This window comes from Stomoxys calcitrans, chromosome 4, assembly GCF_963082655.1.
Source record: "Stomoxys calcitrans chromosome 4, idStoCalc2.1, whole genome shotgun sequence".
NCBI classification, from domain to species: Eukaryota; Metazoa; Arthropoda; class Insecta; order Diptera; family Muscidae; genus Stomoxys; species Stomoxys calcitrans.
The window spans coordinates 169,809,403-169,832,029 of record NC_081555.1 but is presented as its reverse complement, the minus strand read 5'-3'; the positions used below and the strand labels follow the sequence as shown (position 1 = coordinate 169,832,029).

General features: G+C 36.4%; 1 protein-coding gene across 1 annotated transcript; it reads right to left on the bottom strand.

Annotated features, from left to right (window-relative positions):
* Nucleotides 1-6,982: 6,982 nt before the first annotated feature.
* LOC131997080 (uncharacterized protein K02A2.6-like) lies at nt 6,983-8,554 on the bottom strand. The gene has a single exon (XM_059367368.1). The coding sequence runs from the start codon at nt 8,552-8,554 to the stop codon at nt 6,983-6,985; it is 1,572 nt and encodes a 523-aa protein (XP_059223351.1).
* Nucleotides 8,555-22,627: the final 14,073 nt, after the last annotated feature.

Here is a 22,627-nt window from a genome sequence, read left to right as displayed (position 1 = left end):
GTGATGATAAAAATTTGCATTTTCATTACTATGCCGGAAATTTATTATTGTATGTTAGCTGTCATTACGTGTATGTTGTATTATGCTATTTGCCTATCTAAGGGTTTTCACTTTGGCACAATTTCACTATCGATTTGCCACATTGCAAATAATTTATTTCTGTCATACAATTCGACGGTGAAGCTCAAACTCATTAATGGTGCCAATGCTGGAACTAAATTCTCGGTAACAGAGAAATTATCCTGTTTGTAGACAACATTCTGTAAGAATTCAAAAAGAACAGAATAATACCAACATTCAAATAATTAAATCTAGTAAAAGCAATTTCAAATCACCGCCTTAAATGGGCACGCAGTTGGTAAATTGGACGATCTCTTTAATTCATCGAACATTGTTTGTAGAAGTTTATGCGATGTCATAAACTTTAAACTGGAGCACACATTTAGTCGTACATCCATCATACGTATTGAACGTTTGGATTTCATGGGCTTAATGTCAACCCAAACTCGGGCACTCAATGTTTTTCCCAAGTTCCGTGTTGGTGCCCCTCTTACTGAGATTCCATAATGGCTTGTTGCAAACTCAACAAATTCGCATTCTATAAATCGAACAAAATCCGCATATTTTCCACAGGTCATATTTGAGATTACCAGATTAAATGGCCGCACTTCTTCATTCTGCAAAAAAGAATATAAATAAATACTCATATGTTGCTTTCGAACCAAATATCGGGAAAATCCTTGCAAAATTGTAACAAGTTCAACTCTATAAGCGAAAATCAAAAATCCATATACAAGTTAATGGCGCACCACCCAACCGATATTATTGCTCCCACACTATATTTCGTGTGCACATGCTCTGCGATTCTTAGTATGAGAGCAGTGCAAATACGTAGTGGTGAGTCTCACACTCACACAGCTCTACAATACAAATAAGCCGGTGTGAGTGTGCAACTCACCACTCCGCATTTGCACTGCTCTCATGCTTTGAATCGCAGAACATGTGCAGACCAAATATAGTGTGCGAGCAATGATATCGGTTAGGTTGCACGCCATCACTTACACATTGGAAGTCACAGAAGTACACATTGTGTAAAATTTTGAGAATAAATGTGCTTGCAAAGGCTGTTGAAGTAAAAAAATTTGGCGTAACGTATATGAAATTCACCATTAGTCTGAAGAGTCACTAGGCAGTCAAATCGATTAAGTTGTACAAGCCTACATCACAATATTGGTGAAATTCTTTATTCCAGCGAAATTACTTTCGATGCCATTATATATGGAACTCGATTTCTTTTGCATGGACTATTTGTGAAGCGTCCCTTTTGAAAAAATCCTTTAAATCGTATTTTGCTGTAAACAAAGCATTTTCCTCCTAAAATAAATTTTTCGCTCCGGCAATCTTTTTTTTCGCTCCGCACCCGCTCCTTAACATTTAAATTGACTTTTTTATATTTCAATTTTCTTCTTATACACACCGCGCCCTATGTTATATTAAATTTATCATTACGTTTACAGCATCAGGCAATATTCAACTCCGATTATATGTATTCTTGATCGCCGTTTATATGGGACTATATTCTTATAAAGCCCCCCTATAAAATGATCTTCTGAATTGATTTCTAAGTCTCTGGAGGGCGTAATTCTCATTCGGCTTGGCAGAAATTTTGCAAACCGGTTTCTTCTATGACCTCCAACTATCTGTACAATATAATTCCAATCGGTCCATGTCCCTATAAGTCTCCCATAAAACCGATCTCCCGATTGTACTTCTTGAGCCCCTATGGGGGGCGCAATTCTTACCCGAATTAGCATAATTTCTCCTACGACCTTCAACTCCCGAATAATCCGACATCCCGATTTTACTTCCCAAGCCTTTTCATGGCTTTGTAAGTACAACCTATAACCTCCAACATCCATGCCAAGTCTCGTTTGAATCCGTCTCTATTGCTCCCATATAAACAGATCATCGGATTTTACTTACATAAACATATCCGGAAGCAATTTCCTATTAAAAATAGAACAAGTAAAAAGGCATTAAGTTCGGCCGAACTTTGGATATCCACCACCTCGGGTTTATGTGTAAACCCCTTTTCCTCACAATTCAGTGAAAATTGGATAACTTAAGCACCCAAATTCGGCACGGACATTGAGTGGTCTAATATATATGTCACTATTCAATTTTGTAGAACAAAATATTGGTCCTTTTGGCAGATATATCCAATTATAAACCAATCTGAACCATATTAAGGTCAGATAACGTAAGGCTCAGAAAAACTCACAGTTTCAAATTTCAGCGAAATCGGGTAATAAATAAAGCTTTTATGGGCTTCAGTCCCCTTATTGGCAGATCGGTCTATATGGCAGCTATATATAAATGTGATCCGATCTAAACCATATTTAGGTAGGATGTTAGGAGGTCTTAACCTACCCACTGTTTCAAATTTCAGCGAAATTGGGTAATATAAAAAGCTTTAATTGGCTTCAGACTCCACAAATGCAACCTTAAATCGAGAGATCGGTCTATATGTCAGCTGTATCCAAATCTGGACCGATCTGAGTCAAATTGCAGAAAGATGTTGAAGAGCTTAACGCAACTCACTGTCCCAGATTTCGGAGAAATCAGACAATAAATGCTCCTTTTATGGCCCCAAAACCTTAAATCGAGAGATCAGTCTATATGACAGCTATATGCAAATCTGGACCGAACTGTAGCATATTGCAGAAAGATGTTTAAGAACTTAACACAACTGTCCCAAATTTTGACGACATCGGACATAAAATGAGCCTTTTATGGCCCCAAAACCTTAAATAGAGACATCGGCCTATATGGCAGCTATATCAAGATCTAGACCGATCTGAGCCAAATTAAAGAAGGACGTCGAAGGGCTTAACACAACTCACTGTCCCAAATTTCGACGAAATCGGATAATAAATGTGGCTTTTATGTGCCTAAGACCCTAAATCGGAGGATCGGTCTATATGGCAGCTATATCCAAATCTGATCCTATTTAAGTCAAATTGAGAAAGAATGTTGAAGGGCCTAACACAACTCCTTGTCCAAAATTTCAGCAAAATCGGATAATAAATGTGGCTTTTATATGCCTAATACCCTAAATCGGAGGATCGGTCTATATGGCAGCTATATCCAAATATGAACTGATTTGAACAGACGGACGGACATGGCTAGATCGTTTTAGATTTTTATGCTGATCAAGAATATATATACTTTAAAGGGTCGGAAATGGATATTTCGATGTGTTGCAAACGGAATGACAAAATGAATATATCCCCATCCTTCGGTGGTGGGTGTGTTAGTACTTGTCCAAAGACACAAATTTGTAGCAAAGATATTAAAGGCGTTTTGTTTTTTGCGTGTAACACAAATGGGGGTACCAATAGAAAGACCTAATGTAAAAAGACATCTCGAAATTTGGTGTTTAGAAATTGGAGTAGAAGCGAATAAGATCGAGGTACTTGCAAATATATTCTAAATTCGGTCTATAACAGCCACTAAATTTAGTTAGTACATAAATATTTGCTTACCTGTCTAGCTGACGAACACATCAAAATTAGTGAAACAAATAAATATAAACCAAACATTTTACAAAGATACGATTTGCTTAAAATTTTTCAAATCTTTCTGGTGTGGCAATATAAAAGCTATTCGAATAAGAGTGCTTCTACTTCATTAAGAGTTGTCTTTATTTAGTTGATGTTGTTTTGTTATATTCCAGCTATTAAATCTAAATACTATGATTATCGATTGTTGTAAATGGTATATGGACTAATTGCTCGATGGGCTCAGTCCAAAAATTATGTAAAATAATTTAATCTAATCGTTTCATCTATCACTTCGACATGGCTAGTATTAAGTATGGAATTATGTTATGCTTGTTGGGATTGTACATAATAAAGGCCATACTCCGCGTATGGCAATTGTGATTCATATTGGATGGTGTGTACGAAAGCAGTCCCAAAATAATGACAAAACAAGTAAAAAAGGGTTAAGCTTGGGAACCCACCACCATGGATTGTGCTCAAAATGTACACAAACCTTAAGTTGAAGGATATAATTTTACTTTATGTACCGAATTTATGTCAAACCAGGCAAACATTTTAGCTTCTAGGAACTGTAGGAGGCTAATCGGGAAACGGGTTTGTATAATTGGAAGACTATGTGCGAAATTTCATAACAATAAGATATTGATTGTAGCTTCTAGGCGCTCTAGAAGTCAAGTCGAAGGACAAATATATAGGGGAGGTGTGTTAAAATCTGAACAGATATGGTCCATTTGCCGTCCCCAATGACCTACCTCAATAAGAAGTATATGTGCAAAATTTCAACAGATATCTATATTCGTTCGACCGCTATCGCGATTTCCACAGTCGATCGGACGGACATCACTAGATCGACTTAGAATGTCAAGACGATCAAAAATACATGTATACTTTGCAGGTCCCAGATTAATATTTCGATGTGTCAGACACGTTATGAAAAATTAATGTACCCCCCATTCTATGGTGATGGGTATAAAAACTAGGATAGATAAAAGCATTAAGTTGGGCCAAATCCCGAGCGAAATTTAAGCGCAAATATTTATGGGTCGTGTACAACAATTTGAAATTTAAGCGAGGTCGGTTAGTAAAAACACTGCTAGAAATATGCGTTGCATAGTCATGGTGTAAGTATCGCATAGGTGTTGTTGAAAATATTGACAACGTGTGAGGATGATTTTGTGAACGCGAATTTTTCTTTTCATGCACCGACCGTTATGAATATCATTATCAAAAAGTCAAATCGGGAGATCAGATTATATGGGAGCTATATCATGTTATTGGCCGATTTGCATTCACAACGTTAAATCGGGAAATGGTTTCATATGGCAGCTACTATGAGCAACAAAAGTGAGTCAACGCCCATTGAGATTTAGTTTACTGAAAGATTACGGGAAGAATGTTGATGACACATACAAACATTTACTTTTTATACCCTACACCTCCACTGTAGTAAAGGGTAATATATTTGAAACAATTTTTCCCGAAGGTGGTATTTTTGGGGATTTTTGTAAAAAAAAAAAAATTCACAAAAATCCCCAAAAATCGAGAGATGTGTTCGTCAGCTAGACAGGTAAGAAAATATTTATGTACTAACTAAATTTAGTGGCTGTTATAGACCGAATTTAGAATATATTTGCAAGAACCTCGACACTAAATTTCGAGATATCTTTCTACATTAGGTCTTTCTATTGGTTCCCCCATTTGTGTTACACGCAAAAAACAAAACGCCTTAAATAACTTTTTGTAAAAAAAATTCGGTCAGAATGGGGTCCATTACCGATCCTATGAAGTATATATTCTTGATCGTCGTTAAACTCTAAGACGATCTAGCCATATCGGTCCGTCTGTCTTTTGAAATCACGCTGCAGTTTTAAAAAATAGAGATATTGAGCTGAAACTTTGCACACATTTTTTTTTTCTCTAGATTCTTTTTGTTTGCAGGTTTAGTTCGAGAATGACCTATATCGGACTCTTGATATAGCCCCCATATAGACCAATACGCCGATTGAAGGTCTTAGGCCCATAAAAGCCACATTTATTATGTTAGTCCAGTCGCCGTCCCTCTTCAATTTTTCTTCGATGGGTCCAGATATAGCTGACATATAGACCGATCTCTCGATTCAAAGTCTTGGGCCCATAAAAGGCGCATTTATTGTTCGATTTGGCCAAAATTTGGGACAGAGACTTATGTTTGGCCCCTCGACATTCTCTTTCAATTTGGCCTAGATCGGTCCAGATTTGGATATATCTGGCATATGGACCGATCTCTTGATTTAAGGTTTGGTCCCATAAAAGGTGCATTTATTGTCCCATTTCGCCGCAATTTGGGACAGTGAGTGGTGTCAGGCCCTTCGACATCCCCCATCAATATGGTCCAGATTGGTTTAGATTTGGATATAGCTGCCATATAGACCGATCTCTCGATTTAAAGTCTTGGCCCCATAAAAAAACGCATTTATAATCCGATTCCGCTGAAATTTTACATGTTCAGATCCGTCTATATTTGGATATAGGTACCAAAAAAGCAATATTTTGCTCTGCAAAATTGAACAATGACTTGTATTTATTAGACCATTCAATGTCCGTTCCGAATTTGGTCCAAATCGGACCTTATTTCGGACCTATAGCTGCTATGGGGCCTATAGCTGCTATGGGGCCTATAGCTGCTATGGGACCTATAGCTGCTATCGGACCTATAGCTGCTATGGGTGCATTAATTAAGCATTTTCACCGGATTATGATGAAAGCTGGTTTACTTATTGATGAATCTGAGAAAATCTAGTCTTTTACAAAAAATACCAAAACGTCTTTATTATGGAATAAAAAATGAAAGAGACTGACAAAAATGTCACAGTTATTCAAATACGAAAAAGTATAATAGCTTGTTAAAATAATTCAATGAAGATGTGATTAAAAATGTGTGAATGACAGTAGTTTAGATATCCAACATTCCCTCGCACTTAATTTGCTTTCCCTTTAAATCTTTTCCGAATTCTTTCCGATCTTCTGGGGGTAAACTGTTGCCGACGTTTACCACAGGGGCGTGACATTTCGCTGTTTTGACAGTTTTGTTTTCCGCTAGTTCCTTGTCCGTTGGATTGCATATTTTGGGAAGCTTCCACAATTGTGGTTTGACCTGAAGCTTGATTAGCTGGTTCTAACCTCTCACAACTGCTTGCGATGTTGGTTTGTTCGATAACTGTTGAGTGTCGTTCACTTGTTTCTACGCTTGGATTCATATTAGAATAGTTATCTGGAATTAATATGTCTATATCGTCATTAGCTGTCTTTTTTGATACATGACATTGTTTAGTTATATTGTTTCCACTCGTTTCTATTCTGCTTTTTATTTGATTTTGATGCCTTCGGACTTCGCCCTGCGCTGTTTTTACTGTAAACATTAAATTTCCCATTGTTGCTTTTCATTCACTCGAATTTATTGGCTCTATGACGCCATTGGAGACCAAACGGTCAATTTCCTGTCGAACTTTGTCGTGTAACGCAAATGGAATATTGTAAGGTTTCATAAATTTTGGAACTGCATCGGACTTAAGGGTAATATCTGCTTTAAACGTTGGACAGTGTCCAAGTCCTTCAGAAAAAACTTCATTGAAATTGTTTAAGACTTGTTTCAATCTACATTCTAAATCCGTAAGAGAGTCATTTGAAACTTGCAAGCAGTTTTCGATCACTAGGTTATTGTATGGACTTTTTATCTGAAAATCAAATTCTTTAAACCAATCGAATCCAAATATGTTCACAACATTTTCCAAATCAACAACGTAAAGTTGTAAATTTCGTGTTTGGTTGCCGACCTTAACATCCACATTAACCACCCCTTTTAGAGCCAACATAGCTCCTCCATACGCTTTTAATGTTTTATTACTTGGACTACACAAAGGTTGTTTTAATTTCTTGTAGACGTCAAGTCCAATCAATGAGCATGAAGCTCCAGTGTCTAATTGAAATGGCAATTCTTCGTTATTTACCTTAATAGTGATCATGAGTTTATCATTCTTTCCATTATTGACGGTGTCGATTGCTTCAACGTGACTTATAGACGATTCCTCTACCTCCATTTCATGAATTTGTTGACTATTTCCAAGCTTACCTTGTGCTTGACATACTTTCGATATATGTCCAAGCTTCGAGCATCTATTGCATCTGGTTCTATTCTTAAAGTGATAACATTCTTCTCTCTGATGAGACTTTCCACAGCCTGGACAAGACTGTAAATTCTTGAAAGTAAGCTTTCCCTTTGATTTACTTTCTGAAACATTATAACGTTGAATAGCGTGAACTTCATTTGTCGGCTCCTTAGTATCTTCGATCTCATCCGACGCCTTAACAGTTGCTTCAAAAATTGAACAAATTTGCAGCACCTCTTCTAAAGATGGATTTGATTTTTGCAAACAAGCTGTTCGGACTTTCTTATGTGGAGTGTATAACACAATCATATCCCTTATTTTGTTATCGACGTAGGATTGTCTGCAGTATTCATTTTCACACGTAAAATTACATTCTCTGGCTACACCTCTTAGATCTGCAACCCAATCAACGTATTTCTGATTCTCCTTCATTCTTGTTTGATTATAAAATTTAAATCGAGCGGCTAAAATGTGCTGTTGACTTCCAAAATGCTTTTCTAATGCGGTAACTAACTCCTTGTATGGTTGTACTTCTGCTTTCCCATCAAATAGCCTTTGCAAAAGCTCCAAAACATCAGATCCAACCCAGCTAAGAAAACAAGACCGCTTCGTATCTTCACATTTTACAGAACTTGCTATCATATGCTGTTCCAATTGAAATTGATATGTTGACCATTGTTCTGTTCCATTATTGAAATTTCTGAACGAAGGTATCACCAAAGAGCTCTTGTTCCTCGAAATAACATCTTCCAAAATAGCTTGGTTTTGAGCCAACATTTGTGCCAAAAATGCGTGATTGGTTTCTTGCAGTTGAGTCAAAACCTGCGAAAAATTATTAGAATCCATTGTTTTTTGATTTGTTTCTTATATCCTCGTCGCCAAATGATGAATCTGAGAAAATCTAGTCTTTTACAAAAAATACCAAAACGTCTTTATTATGGAATAAAAAATGAAAGAGACTGACAAAAATGTCACAGTTATTCAAATACGAAAAAGTATAATAGCTTGTTAAAATAATTCAATGAAGATGTGATTAAAAATGTGTGAATGACAGTAGTTTAGATATCCAACACTTATATACTCGAGGTCGTGGGTAACCAAAGTTCTGTCCGGCCCGCCTTTTTACTTATTTTTAGACAAAATTTCTCAAATCGCAAACACCAATTCCCAAATTCTTAATTGGATTGCTTAATGACATCGCCTATGATTTCCAACGCCATGCTAAGTAAGATCCGAATTGGTGAATACCCTCATTTGGTATCAATAGACCGTTGCATTGAAATTTGGATGACAGATTAGTATGAAATTCCTTTTAGGTCCATATTGCCATGATCGGAATAAACTTTCATTTTAAGATAATGGGGTGTAGCAGCCCTAGACACTCACTTATGAATTCCAGATTCGTATTATTCTCACATACCTCTTTTATTTGAGACCTATCTGTGGCAACAACATTAGGGGGAACTGTTTTTATCTTCTCTTGTGTTCTTTTCGAACAAAAATTTTTAAACAGACATTTGGTTCTACGAAACGAATGTCGCTGTTGAATCTTTATCCAAGTAACCAATTTTCAAATAAAAGCTCACAAAAATAAGAAGTAATAAACACCTATTTCCACTTGGAATGACCTGAAAATGAATGTTAACATTTACAGTTCTGTCCTTAATAGCCCAAAGCAATAAAACTTTCACTTTTAATGATTTTTTTTTTTTTGTTGTCTATAAATCAACATTAGTTTTCAAAATTAATTCTGAATAATTTGAAAATTGTATGTCTCACGATACCCCCTGAACCATACTACCACCTGTAATAAAATGAATTGAATATTCATTACCAATAAAAGTGTCCTAAAAGCATAATTTCTGATGAACTTAAAGCCAAAGGAGTAGATAACGATGCCTTCGTCAACACTCTATACATTATACTAAGCTAACAAAAAGCAACCCCTTTTTGGCTCAATGGTAATGATACTCGGTATCGCTACTTGTTCAAATAATGAACAAGTTGGTTTTGTTGTTGTTGCTGTTGTTGTTAATGATGTTTATATCCTTCATAAAATGTCCACAAAACACGTATTTAGCAACAAATCATGCTTAAGTGCAAATAATGAAGAATGACTCAAGATAACTTAGACAGTCACAGCGGCACGATGACAGACAAGTATTTTTAAAAGGGGAAATGTAGGATTTTAAAGGCTTTCAAGCGAAGGGGCATATCAAATAGGCTTTTAACAAATTCAATCTGTCTGAATAGAATTTTCTTTAGAAAATCTTCAATACAGCCTGGCTGAATAGAAATTTGGTTAGAAAATCTTCAATTCAGCCTGGCTGAATAAGATTTTCGCTAGAAAATCTTCAATTCAGCCTGGCTGAATAGGATTTTCGCTAGATACTCTTCAATTCAGCCTGGCTGAATAGGATTTTCGCTAGAAAATCTTCAATTCAGCCTGGCTGAATAGGATTTTCGCTAGAAAATCTTCAATTCAGGCTGGCTGAATAGGATTTTCGCTAGAAAATCTTCAATTCAGCCTGGCTGAATAGGAGTTTCTTTAGAAAATCTTCAATTCAGCCTAGCTGAATAGGAGTTTCTTTAGAAAATCTTCAATTCAGCCTGGCTGAATAGGATTTTCGCTAGAAAATCTTCAATTCAGGCTGGCTGAATAGGATTTTCGCTAGAAAATCTTCAATTCAGCCTGGCTGAATAGGAGTTTCTTTAGAAAATCTTCAATTCAGCCTAGCTGAATAGGAGTTTCTTTAGAAAATCTTCAATTCAGCCTAGCTGAATAGGAGTTTCTTTAGAAAATCTTCAATTCAGCCTAGCTGAATAGGAGTTTCTTTAGAAAATCTTCAATTCAGCCTAGCTGAATAGGAGTTTCTTTAGAAAATCTTCAATTCAGCCTGGCTGAATAGGATTTTCTTTAGAAAATCTTCAATTCAGCCTGGCTGAATAGGATTTTCTTTAGAAAATCTTCAATTCAGCCTGGCTGAATAGGATTTTTTTTAGAAAATCTTCAATTCAGCCTGGCTGAATAGGATTTTCTTTAGAAAATCTTCAATTCAGCCTGGCTGAATAGGATTTTCGCTAGAAAATCTTCAATTCAGCCTGGCTGAATAGGATTTTCGCTAGAAAATCTTCAATTCAGCCAGGCTGAATAGGATTTTCTTTAGAAAATCTTCAATTCTGCCTGGCTGAATAGGATTTTCTTTAGAAAATTTTCAATTCATCTTAGCTGAATAAGATTTTTTAAAGCAAATCTTCAAGTTTATTTTATTTTCACCAAACTTTGTCACGAGATTTTCCGACTTTTCTCATCAAAGCAGATTCTTTTTGATATTTCCTTATTTTGACAAATTATTCTGAGCATTTAACCTGTTCACTTTTTCTTAAAGGCCCTTTGCTATTACCATCTCACACAGCTAGAAGGCAAGTCTTTATTCACGTCGTCCTTCCGTCTGGGTCCATTCATAGGGGTGATGAAACCTTTTCTCAAAACTTATACAAACAAATAAGCAAACATCCAAAAGAGAAAAAAAAAACCAGCAAAACAAAAAGGGATGTGAGGCCAGCAAAAAACTGTTTTCACAACAATAAGCATCATTAGTTGACTTACAACATAATGAAAGCCTACAACGAATGCAACAACAACAACAACAACACTATTAAGAACAGCAACAAGCCTTTGAACGAAAATGTCAAAGGACAAAGGCTACACTGGCAAAAGAAAATGAATAATAAAGAAACAAACAACTAAAGAGGGTCTCTCTGCTTCCTCCTCATGGTAAAAGTGTGAAAACAAACACTTTTGTCGTTGTTTGGAGAAGGGGGAGCAGGGTGATTTTGGAGAAGGCTTTAAGCACAAAATGGGCCAAACATAAGTGCAAGTGGTTAGGGGTAAACTTTACAGACACTGACTTACATGTAAACGATGCGGGAATGAGAAATATGAGAAATTGGGGACTTTTAAAGTCTTAGGAGAAAATCATTAGCGTACGAAAGAATATTATGTTATGGGCTCATGTTCTGAGGGTAGGAAAGTCCAAGTAAGGAAAATGCTATTAGGTCAGTAGATCACTCCCCCAAAAGGGTTTGGAGGCCGAACTTTTTTCAGTTACTAAGCATAGCTACAGATTTCATCTCTTGCAGCAGCTAGTTGAGTGCCTCGCCAGGTTCCATCAAATAGCCATTAAACAGTTGATTCGCATGGGTTTTTAATTTGAGCTATAAGCCAGGCTAGCCCATAGGCAACTTTCTGTTATCGTGAATCGACTCATCAGTTATCAACAAAATACCTGTGGTCGGCTCATGATTACCCCATCTCCAAGTGGCCAATTGTGATTATTTAATCTTCACTCTTTTGAAAAGCAATTGTGATTCCGGGTACCTTTACTTTTACTTCTCCAAGCGTCTTCAATGCTTCCAACTACCACCTTACATTTAACAAGGTCCTGTCTATCTTCTAACTTTTGTGTCATCTCGCCTCTTATTCCTTATTTTGAACTTTCATTTAATCTAAAGGTGCCTGACTCTCAAGAGTAATGTTCCACATACACATACACAAAAATGGCAAAGTGGATTGTTGGGGGGCACTTATTGCAACACCAACAACAAATAGTTTGGATTAAAACATTCAATCCAAAACGATGATAATGATGAATTTTTCATTGCGTTGATATAAATAAAACACATGTCCTTTTTTGCTTGTAAATATTCAAATTGGTTTTTTATTTCAGTTTTTGCTGTTGTTGTTATTTTGTAGTTGACAACTTTTATCCGGTTTATTAAGAGAATTAAAAAGACAACAATAAATATGACATACAATAATACATTTATGATGAAATATAATAAATAAAATTTTCAAGAAAATATTAGCAATTTAAAATATGTTCACAGTTGTATAGTAGTGGTTTTTGGTGAGATAAATTTAATACTGGAAAGGAGAGAAGGAAACATATTGTGGTTAATTGGTGGACTTTGGTTCTTAGAAGAAATAACTGTCAAAATCATTAAAATCTTCGCATATGATTCGTTCATCAATAAATCGATATCAACTGACTTTAAAGTGTGGAAAACTGCTGATATCGATTAATTGGTGAACAAATAGAGGGCGATCATTTCATAAGAAGCAAACTCTCTTTGCCCTATTGTACAGTTACGCATTGCTAAAGCATTGCCCACGCCAAGAATACCGCAAAATCCGTATTTAATACTAAACACAAAATGGTGCTGAAGCCAAGAATGCGACATGCAGATCAATCCTGCAACCAATAACAAAGTGCTAGACAGGTTTCAGAGTAAAAGGAGAGCATATATTCAGCCGCAAGAAGAAAATTAAGTTAAAATGCATTAAGTTCGGGCGGGCCGAACTTTGGCTACCCACCATCTCGGGTATAAACCCCCTTTAGGCACAATCCGGTGAAAATTGGATAGCTTGTGCACCCAAATTCGACACGGACATTGAGTGGGCTAATAAATATAAGTCATTGTTGAATGTTGTATCGGGTAATAAATACAACTTTTAGGAGTTTCAGACCCTTAATCGGGACATCGGTCTATATGACAGCTATATCTAAATACAGTCCGATCCATACCATATTTGGGTGGGATAGCGGGTTGGCTAAAACTACTGACTGTTTCAAATTTCTGCGAAATCGCATAAAAAAAATAAAGCTTTTATTTGCTTCAGAACATTTATCGAAATATCGGTCTGTATTGGGAGAACTAAGACTACCCACTGTTACAAATTTCAGCGAAATCGGGTAATAAATAGAGCTTTTATGGCCTTCAGACCCTACATCGGGAGATCGGTCTATATTGCAGTTAAATCTAAATATAGTCCGATCGGAACCACATTTGGGTCCTATGTTAGGAGGCGTAAAACTACTAAATATTTTAAATTTAATCGAAATCGGTTAAAAAATAATGCTTTTATGGGCTTTAGACCCTTTATCTGAAGATCGGTCTATATAGCAGCTATACCTAAATATAGTCCGATTTCATATTTAAGTCATATATCAGAAGGCTTAAGATAACCCTCTGTTCAAAATTTCAGCGAAATCGGGTAATAAATAAAGCTTTAATGGGCTTCAGACCCTTTATCGGCAGATCGGTCTATATGACAGATATGTTTAAATATAGTCCGATCTGAATCATATTTGGGTCCTATTTTAGGAGGCGTAAAACTACCTACTGTTTTGAATTTCAGCGAAATCGGTTAACAAATAAAGCTTTTATAGCCTTCAGTCCCCTTATCGGCAGATCGGTCATATGGCAGGTAGATCTAAATATAGTCCGATCTGAACCATATTTAGGTCGGAGGTTGGGAGGCTTGAAACTGCGAAATCGGATAAAAAATAAAGCTTTTATGACCTTCTGACCCTTTATCGGGAGATCGGTCTATATATCAGCTATATCTAAATACAGTCTAATCTGAACCATAATTAGGTCAGAGGTCGGGAGGCTTAAAGGAACCCACTGTTTCAAATTTCAATGAAATCGGATAAAAAATCAAGCTTTTATTCGCCTTAGACCCTTTATCGGGATATCGGTCTGTGTGGCAGCTATATCTAAATAGCGTCCGATCTGAACCATATGTCGGTCAGTTGTCGGGAAGTTTTAAATTACGCACTGTTTCAAATTTCAACAAAATCGGTTGAAAAATAAAGTTTTTATGGCCTTCAGACCCTGTATCGGGAGATCGGTCTATATGGCAGCTATATCTAAATATGGACCGATATAATCCATACTTAGGTCAGATATCGGGAGGCTTAAAATAATCCACTGTTGCAAATTTCACCGAAATCGGGTAATAGGTAAAGCTTTTATGGTCTTCAGACCCTTTATCGGGAGATCGGTCTATATGGTAACTATTCTAAATATAGTCCGATCTGACGCATATTTGGGTCAGTTGTCGTGAAGCCTTAAACTACTAACTGTTTCAAATTTCGGCGAAATCGGTTGAAAAAAGTTTTTATGGGCATTAGACCCTTTATCGGCAGATCGGTCTATATAGCAGCTATATCCAAATATGGTCCGATATGGCCCGTTCAAGAACTTAACCAGCGTCCATCAAAAAGACGTGTCTGTACCAAATTTCAGCTCAATGTCTCAATTTTTGGAGGCTCTAGAGTGATTACAACAGACGAGCGGAACGACGGACAGACACACGGACATCGTTAAATCGTCTTAGAAATTTACGACGATCCGAAATATATATTCTTTATAGGGTCAGAAATGGATATTTCGATGTGTTGCAAACGGAATGACAAAATGAATATACCCCCATCCTTCGGTGGTGGGTATAAAAAGGAAGATTAGAGTGGAGCGAATCCAGATTAGAGATATAAACGTGAATGATTTTCCACTCACGCACGCTTACGATACAAAAATTTGACAAAGAACGCAAGAGAAAATCACAACTTAGGAGAAACTAATATTTCACGAGAAAATTGCGGCTCACGACTAAATCACAATTAACGGTTCAAAAACATATTCGAGAGAATCCACAATTTTGAATGCAAATATTCAATGCGGAAAAGAACCTAGTTGCCATCTTTCCTTCGATTAGAAAGCAGCTTCGGACAGCCAATTACCTAGCAAGGTATTTCAACCCATCTTTGAGTTTGGCATACCTGCAATATCGATACGACTTTGTTGTATGATGTAAAAGGCCAAAACAGAATGAGCGCGTAAAGGAGCATTGCGATAAAAAATGCAACTCAGCTAACAAATGTCTCAAACGCATAGCGCAAAAGTAAATCAAACATCACGTGTGGCAACATGGAATGACGCACAGTGGGATGGGATAAAAATAAGTGGAAATATATCTGCCGTTTTGGAACGGATAGAGATATCTTCATGAAATTTGACATGGTTATAGCTGAGGTGTTATCCCAGTCCCAGGGGCCCCATTGGAGGGCCCTCAAAATTGGTCCACCAATGGGCCCCTGGTGTATTTTCAAAATACACTTTTGTGAAAAATAAAATTCAAATTGAAAATATCATAAAACCAAAACTACTGAAGATATCGTTCTAATTGTTCACAAATTTATAGATGAATATATTTTTAAAAAAATGAGTAAAAATTTTCGCCACATTTTTTGATGAAAACAACCAAAATCCCCACACTGGGCAAAGATGTTTTCCAAATTGGCATTTTTTAGTAGAATGTCCTTAGAGACCGCAATCCTTGGATGGCGCAAAAAATTTTTTTCCATGCAAATAGTTATTACTTGGAATCAGGTTATAAAGTTGGGGGTCTCAACTTTGCATTTTGAGAACACTGGGGGTTTTCCCAGTTTTTTTTTTTTTTTTTGTTAAAAATAGTCAATACTGTACTTCACAGATCTTCTATTAGAGTTACACCATTTATAAAAATTACACTTTAAAGACATCTACATTAAGTCTTCTTTACAGTACATTAAGCAAAGTTGATAATGCTGGGTCAAGTGTTCTATATAGAGACGAAACAATTAAATTACCTTTTTTACGAAAAAATGCTAAAAATTTACTTTTTCTTAAATTTTTTGATTTGTAACTAACATAACTTTTGACTAAAGAACCTTTAGCATATATCGCAATAAATCCTAAGCATATATCGCAATAAAAATATACAGGGTGGCTGATGAATATTGCTACAATGATGAATATTGCTACATTTTTTTTTCGGTGTATGGAATACATTTTTCTTTTATTCATGTTAAATTAAATTATTAAATTAATTATTAAATTATTATTAATTAAATTAATTAATTAATTAATTAAATTAATTATTAAATTATTATTATTAAATAGAAAAAAAGTTATTACATTTTTTTTTGGTAGCGGCTATCATCAGCCACCCTGTATTAAGTTTTATTAACTTTCCAAATCAGTTAAAAAGTTTGGAATCGGTTCAGCAATATTTTCACAAGCAACAAAATAAGAGACCAGCCTCTGCGAAAATTCAAAAAAAAAAAATGGTTAATCAAATTTCTTGGGCACTATAAAAGATGTCCAACACGTATATGCCTGTTTTTTTGTAGGGTTTTTTGACCACTTTCCAGTAAAAAAAATTTAAAAATCGGACCACAAACGCGTTTTTGACAGCCCGAACAAAATTTTGTAGGACCCAGAGGAGCTATAACCACGCCAAATTTCATGAAGATATCTCTATCCGTTCCAAAAATGACAGACTTATTTCCACTTATTTTGTTCCTCATCCCACTGTGTGACGCTCGATTTCAGTCGTCAAAGTTGAAATTACTTTAACTTTTGCGCTTTGCTAGTGTGGGCTTTGGAGAGTTGCAGAGTTACATTTTTCATCGCAACGATTCTCGATGCGCTCATTCTGTTTTGGCCTTAAGTGTCACCAGTTCTTCTTCATGGTTTAGATAGGGAGACAGCTTATCGTATAATTTATTTAACATCTTTCTGGAGAGATTATATAAATTACTGCTGTGAATAGGCAGGGTCATTGTCCAAGTTTGGAAAGGTCAACCAAAGGGTCAGTTAAACTGGATCTGACAGAAAAGTATAAGCTCAAAATATCCTAATCTCCAAACAGGGAGAGAGAGAGAGAGAGAGTTTGGACTTATAACTTGGAAAAACTCAGTTATTTTCTTTACCTCCCTACCGAACTTAATATAAAGACTATAAATTTTCCAACTTTTTGTATTACAAAATTGCAAATTTTGCCCATGAACATTCCACTATGGAACAGGGGCAAACTTCTCACATATCAATGAGTGCAGTCCGATTCAAGTTCAAGCTCAATGATAAAGCCTCCTTTTTATAGCCGAGTCCGAACGGTGTGCCGCAGTGCGACACCTCTTTGAGGAGAAGTTTTACATGAGGTAGTACCTCGCAAATGTTGCCAGCATTAGGAGGGGAAAACCACCACTGAAAATTTTTTTCTGATGGTCTCGCCAGAATTCGAACCCAGGCGTTCAGCGTCATAGGCGGAGGCTAACTTTTGTGCTACGGTGGTCTTTTATATTAAGAATTTTTTATTTTAAATGGTAGTATAAAATATGCTCAAAATATCGTTGAAGATATGAAAATGGCCTTGGGACAAGATAACCGTAGTCAAGGACGCAAAATAGCCTTACAAGAAGTAGTGTCTTCAATGTTTAATTTTTCAATGTTAGGATGATAAGTTTAAAAAAATTTTTCCAAAAAAATAAAAATTGAACAGTCATCTATGAAATAAGAATCAATCAACGATCAAAATTTGAAACGGATGGTCATGTCCGTTACTAAATAGGAAATTAAATTTAAAGATAGCTTATTTATATTGTCACTGATATGCCTTCGTTGGAGGCCATTAGGGAAATTGTGTCTGAGCCGAAAATCTTTTGGGCGATAAGAAGTTTCCACTCCTTTAATTCGCCAGGCCCTGATGATGTATTACCGGTTGTTTCACAAGCTGTGTCTGATAGACTGGTTCCCTGGCTTAGGGAGATATACTCTGCTTGCGTCAGAATGTCATATATACCTGTGGGATGGAAGGACACGAAGGTCATTTTCATTCCGAAAGCAGGTAAACCCTACCACACGAAGGCGAAAGATTTTCGTCCTATTAGTCTGTCATCCTTTATGCTGAAGACTCTTGAAAGGTTGATAGAAATATATCTTAGGGCAAAGATCACTGGAGATCGCCTGTCGCGGCAGCAGCATGCCTATATATAATAAAGGCAAATCCACTGAAACATCCCTTCAAGACCTAGTCGGCTACATAGAGGGTTCTCTTGCTGTCAAGGAACATGCAATGGTAGGATTTCTTGACATTGAAGGTGCTTTCCATAATGTAAAACCGACGTCAATCATGAAGTAGTTGGAGTTTCTAGACATCAACTCTACCGTAAGAAAGTTTATTAATAACTTACTAAAAGATGCATTACGGCGGGCTTGGGATCTGTGGATCTGAGAAGATGGGTTAGCAAAGGAACTCCTCAAGGAGGTTTTGGGTGGTTTTTTTAGGCGGGACGGCCGTCCTGAGATCTTACCCCATATTTTGATACATGTTTAGACATGTTTTGTATTCTACTCCAAAAGACCTTTCGTTTGAGTATCATATTGTCCCCAACGTTCCCCTTTTAATTTTAAGTTGTACTCTAAGGATAAGGGAAAGGTTCCGTTCCTTTTCCAAAATCAAAAAATTAAATATACTTTTACAATAGCCAAAGCAAACTGTGCACTATGGGTCCAAGAGCCGATTTTAGAGGCAAGGAATCCCATGAAGCAGCTAGGACTCTAAAGTTTTGCACCAGCGATTGTGAAGTCATCAAAACGACGCTGACAAAATTTAGAGTCTATATGATTTACTCCACGCATACGGTGTGGGTCTAATTAACCTGCTCAGTGTTAATTTCTTGAGTCCCTACAGTGCGAAATTATTATCCGATTTGGATAAAATGTTGCATACTGACCTCTCCTATGACCGCCAACATTCACTCCAAATAAGGTTTATATAGCTCCCATATAAACCGATCTCCCGGTTACACTTGTTAAGACCCTAGATGGCGCAATCCTTATACGATTTGGCTGAAATTTTGAACGCATATTCGGTTATGACTTTCACTAATCGTCCAAGTAGGTGTATAATCTGATATAGCTCCCATATAAGCTTATCTCTCGATTTGTCTTCTTGAAGCCAAATCCGGGATCAATTTAAATGGGAGCTATTTCAGGTTATTGAACGATTCGCCCCTAGGCGAAAGGACTATGTGCCTGGAAATAATTTAGACTGGAAAAAGGTGTTCATTTAGCCATAGTCCTGGAGCTACCCCCGCAATTTCAAGCCATTACCACAATAGGTGCTCAACCGTCTATAACTCCTCCACTCCTCACCAAGTTACCTCATATTTGTGAATAGCAACTTTATCTTTCGGATTTTAACATCAAACCCGTTGGCCAATCTTGGCAGCATACTATATGCACTCCGAAAAGCCACACACCAAGATTAAATCGTCATCCTCGTATTCAGCACACTTTGACCCCTTCCTTTTCATATGATTTGAAAATCCCGCAATTATCCAAGAGCCTCAAAAAGGGGTACAAAAACCGTCCTTGTGGTGATTGAGCTCTAATCACAATATTCCTATTTGCACCCTTTGCTAGTGGTACGCCAATTATCCTGCCATCAATATAGCATGAACTCAATTCAGGAGAAAACCTCATCCACGCCACCATGCATTGACATTTGTGATGTGTGATCCCCGGTTATAATCGAGACATACGCCTATGAAGTTGGAAACAATTTCATCCCAATTGGAATTCAGCCAGAACTACCCTGGTCTGCACTTGATAGCTATTTTATCCATACAATAACCTAGTGAAAAACTATTCAAACTTGCAATCTTGGTGGTTTTGTATGTAAAGCCTCTAGAGCTAAGGGAATTTTGAACATTAATAATAGGTTTTTTCTTGCTTGACGCTCAAATATTAATAAACTTCTTTCTTCTTGATCTGATTGGTTGAAGCAAATTTGTCGTAAATTTTAAATGTCACGGCGAATCGAATTTTTTTCGCCCTGTATACAAATTTTGGCATATCAAGTTCCCAAAAAGTTACTTTTCAAACCGTATATATATTCGGTCGGACGAGGTCGGATGAACAAACTTGTGCTCCAAAAAAGACGAGGAAAATTAGATAAGTTGCATACCAAAGACGACACGTTTAAACTAGGGTGTACACTCGATTAATGGTTTTTCGACTAATCGATTGTTCGTAACCTTTCAAATAATCGAACAATAATGATGCATTTTCAAATAATCGAATAATTTAAGACGGTTAATCGATGAATCGTATGGATGGTAAAAGGATAAAAAACATTTGAATAGAGTCACTTGTCTGCATTTGTTCGATCATTTGGGCATTACCTGTCAAAAATTTCATTCGATTGGGACGAGCATATTTTGTTTTAGTTTAAAAAAGAAGATCAAAAAAATCGGATCCATTTGCCCTATTTACATTTCAATTCAACATACAGATATGAGAAATATTTAAAGGATAAGATCTCAAAAAATATTCCAAAATGTATAATTTCGATTAATCGGTTAATCTATAAATCGACAACCTCTTTCGGTGTTGTTCGATTAATCGTTGATCCTGGATTTTCAAATAAACATTTAATCGATTTTTTTGCCTTTTAGGGCGAAGATCATTAAATTTTACAATTTGTATTTGTTTCCCTTTCAATGATCGGAGATGCAAATAGAAAAGGAAAGCCAAAGATAGCAACACACACCAGCCACTATGGGGCGAGTTTCGTCTTTGGTTAGAAAACTTTTCAACCATATTAGGTGTGATGGCTTCAAGCGTCGCGCGTTGGTATGTTGTATTTGAATCGTATTAATAGCGAAAACGCATCTATGATACAATTATCACATTAACCACGCTCGACAACCTTGTCTATTAGCAGTACTTTTCCCCAATGCATGTATTTTTGTGTAATGACAGACATTCTGTCTGTGGCAAATTACACTTCTTCCCTACTACATATGATTTTGTGCATCTGTTGGAAATTGTATTGATGGCTTCGAACGCTAGACAACGCTAGACAGTTAATCGAATAATCAAGAGATACAAATATATGTACACCATAGTTTTAATATACAAAATTATAGTCTACAACAACAGCTTAAATTGCATATCTGCAAGACCGTTTCACTATTTAGCTTTTATAATACCCTTAAAACTTTTTTTCGGCACTCAAATGTTAATTATACCCTCCACCATAGGATGGGGGTATACTAATTTCGTCATTCTGCTTGTAACACCTCAAAATATGTGTCTAAACCCCATTAAGTATATATATTCATGATCGTCATGACATTTTAAGTCGATCTAGCCATGTCCGTCCGTCTGTCTGTCGAAAGCACGCTACAGCCTTTAAAAATAGAGATATTGAGCTGGAACTTTACAGAGATTTTTTTTGTCCATAAGCAGGTTCATTTCAAAGATGGGCTATATCGGACCATATCTTGATATAGCCCCCAAATAGACCGATCCGTCGATTTAGGGTCTTAGATCCATAAAAGCCACATTTATTATCCGCTTTTGCTGAAATTTGGGACAGTGAATTATAGTAGGCCCTTCGACATTCTTCTTCAATTTGGCTCAGATCGGTTCAAATTTGGATATAGCTGCCATATAGACCGATCTCTCTATTTAAGGTCTTGGACCCATAAAAGGTGTATTTATTGTCCGATTTAGCCGAAATTTGGGACAGTGAGTTGTGTTAGGCCCTTCAATATTATTCTTCAATTTGGCTCAGATCGGTCCAGATTTGGATATAGCTGCCATATAGACCGAACTCTCGATTTAAGGTCTTGGGCTCATAAAAGGCGCATTTATTGTCCGATTTAGCCGAAATTTGGGATAGTGAGTTGTGTTTGACCCTTCAACGTAATGCTTCAATTTGTTTCGAATCGGTACAGATTTGGATATAGCTGCCATATAGACCGATCTCTCGATTTAAAGTCTTGGCCCCATAAAAAGCACATTTATAATCCGATTTCGCTGAAATTTGACACAGTGACTTATATTAGGCTTTTCGACATCCGTGTTGTATATGATTCAGATCGGTCTATATTTGGATATGGCTACCAAATAGACCATTATTTTGTTCTACAAAATTGAACAATGACTTGTATTTATCCGACGTATCAATATCTGTGTAAAATTTGATCCAAATCGGACCTTATTTCGATAAAGCTGCTATGGGGGCATAAATTATGCATTTTTCACCGGATTATGACGAAAGGTGGTTTACATACACAAAGCCCATAAAGTCTGCGTTCACCTGACAAACTTTTTTTGATTGGTTAAAGAACACAAAATGAAATTATAAATCAAATCAACTCTTTTACATATATATTTTTTCTTCATATTCCTAACATTAAAAAACAAAAACAAAATTCTAAGTTTGGTTAAACACTT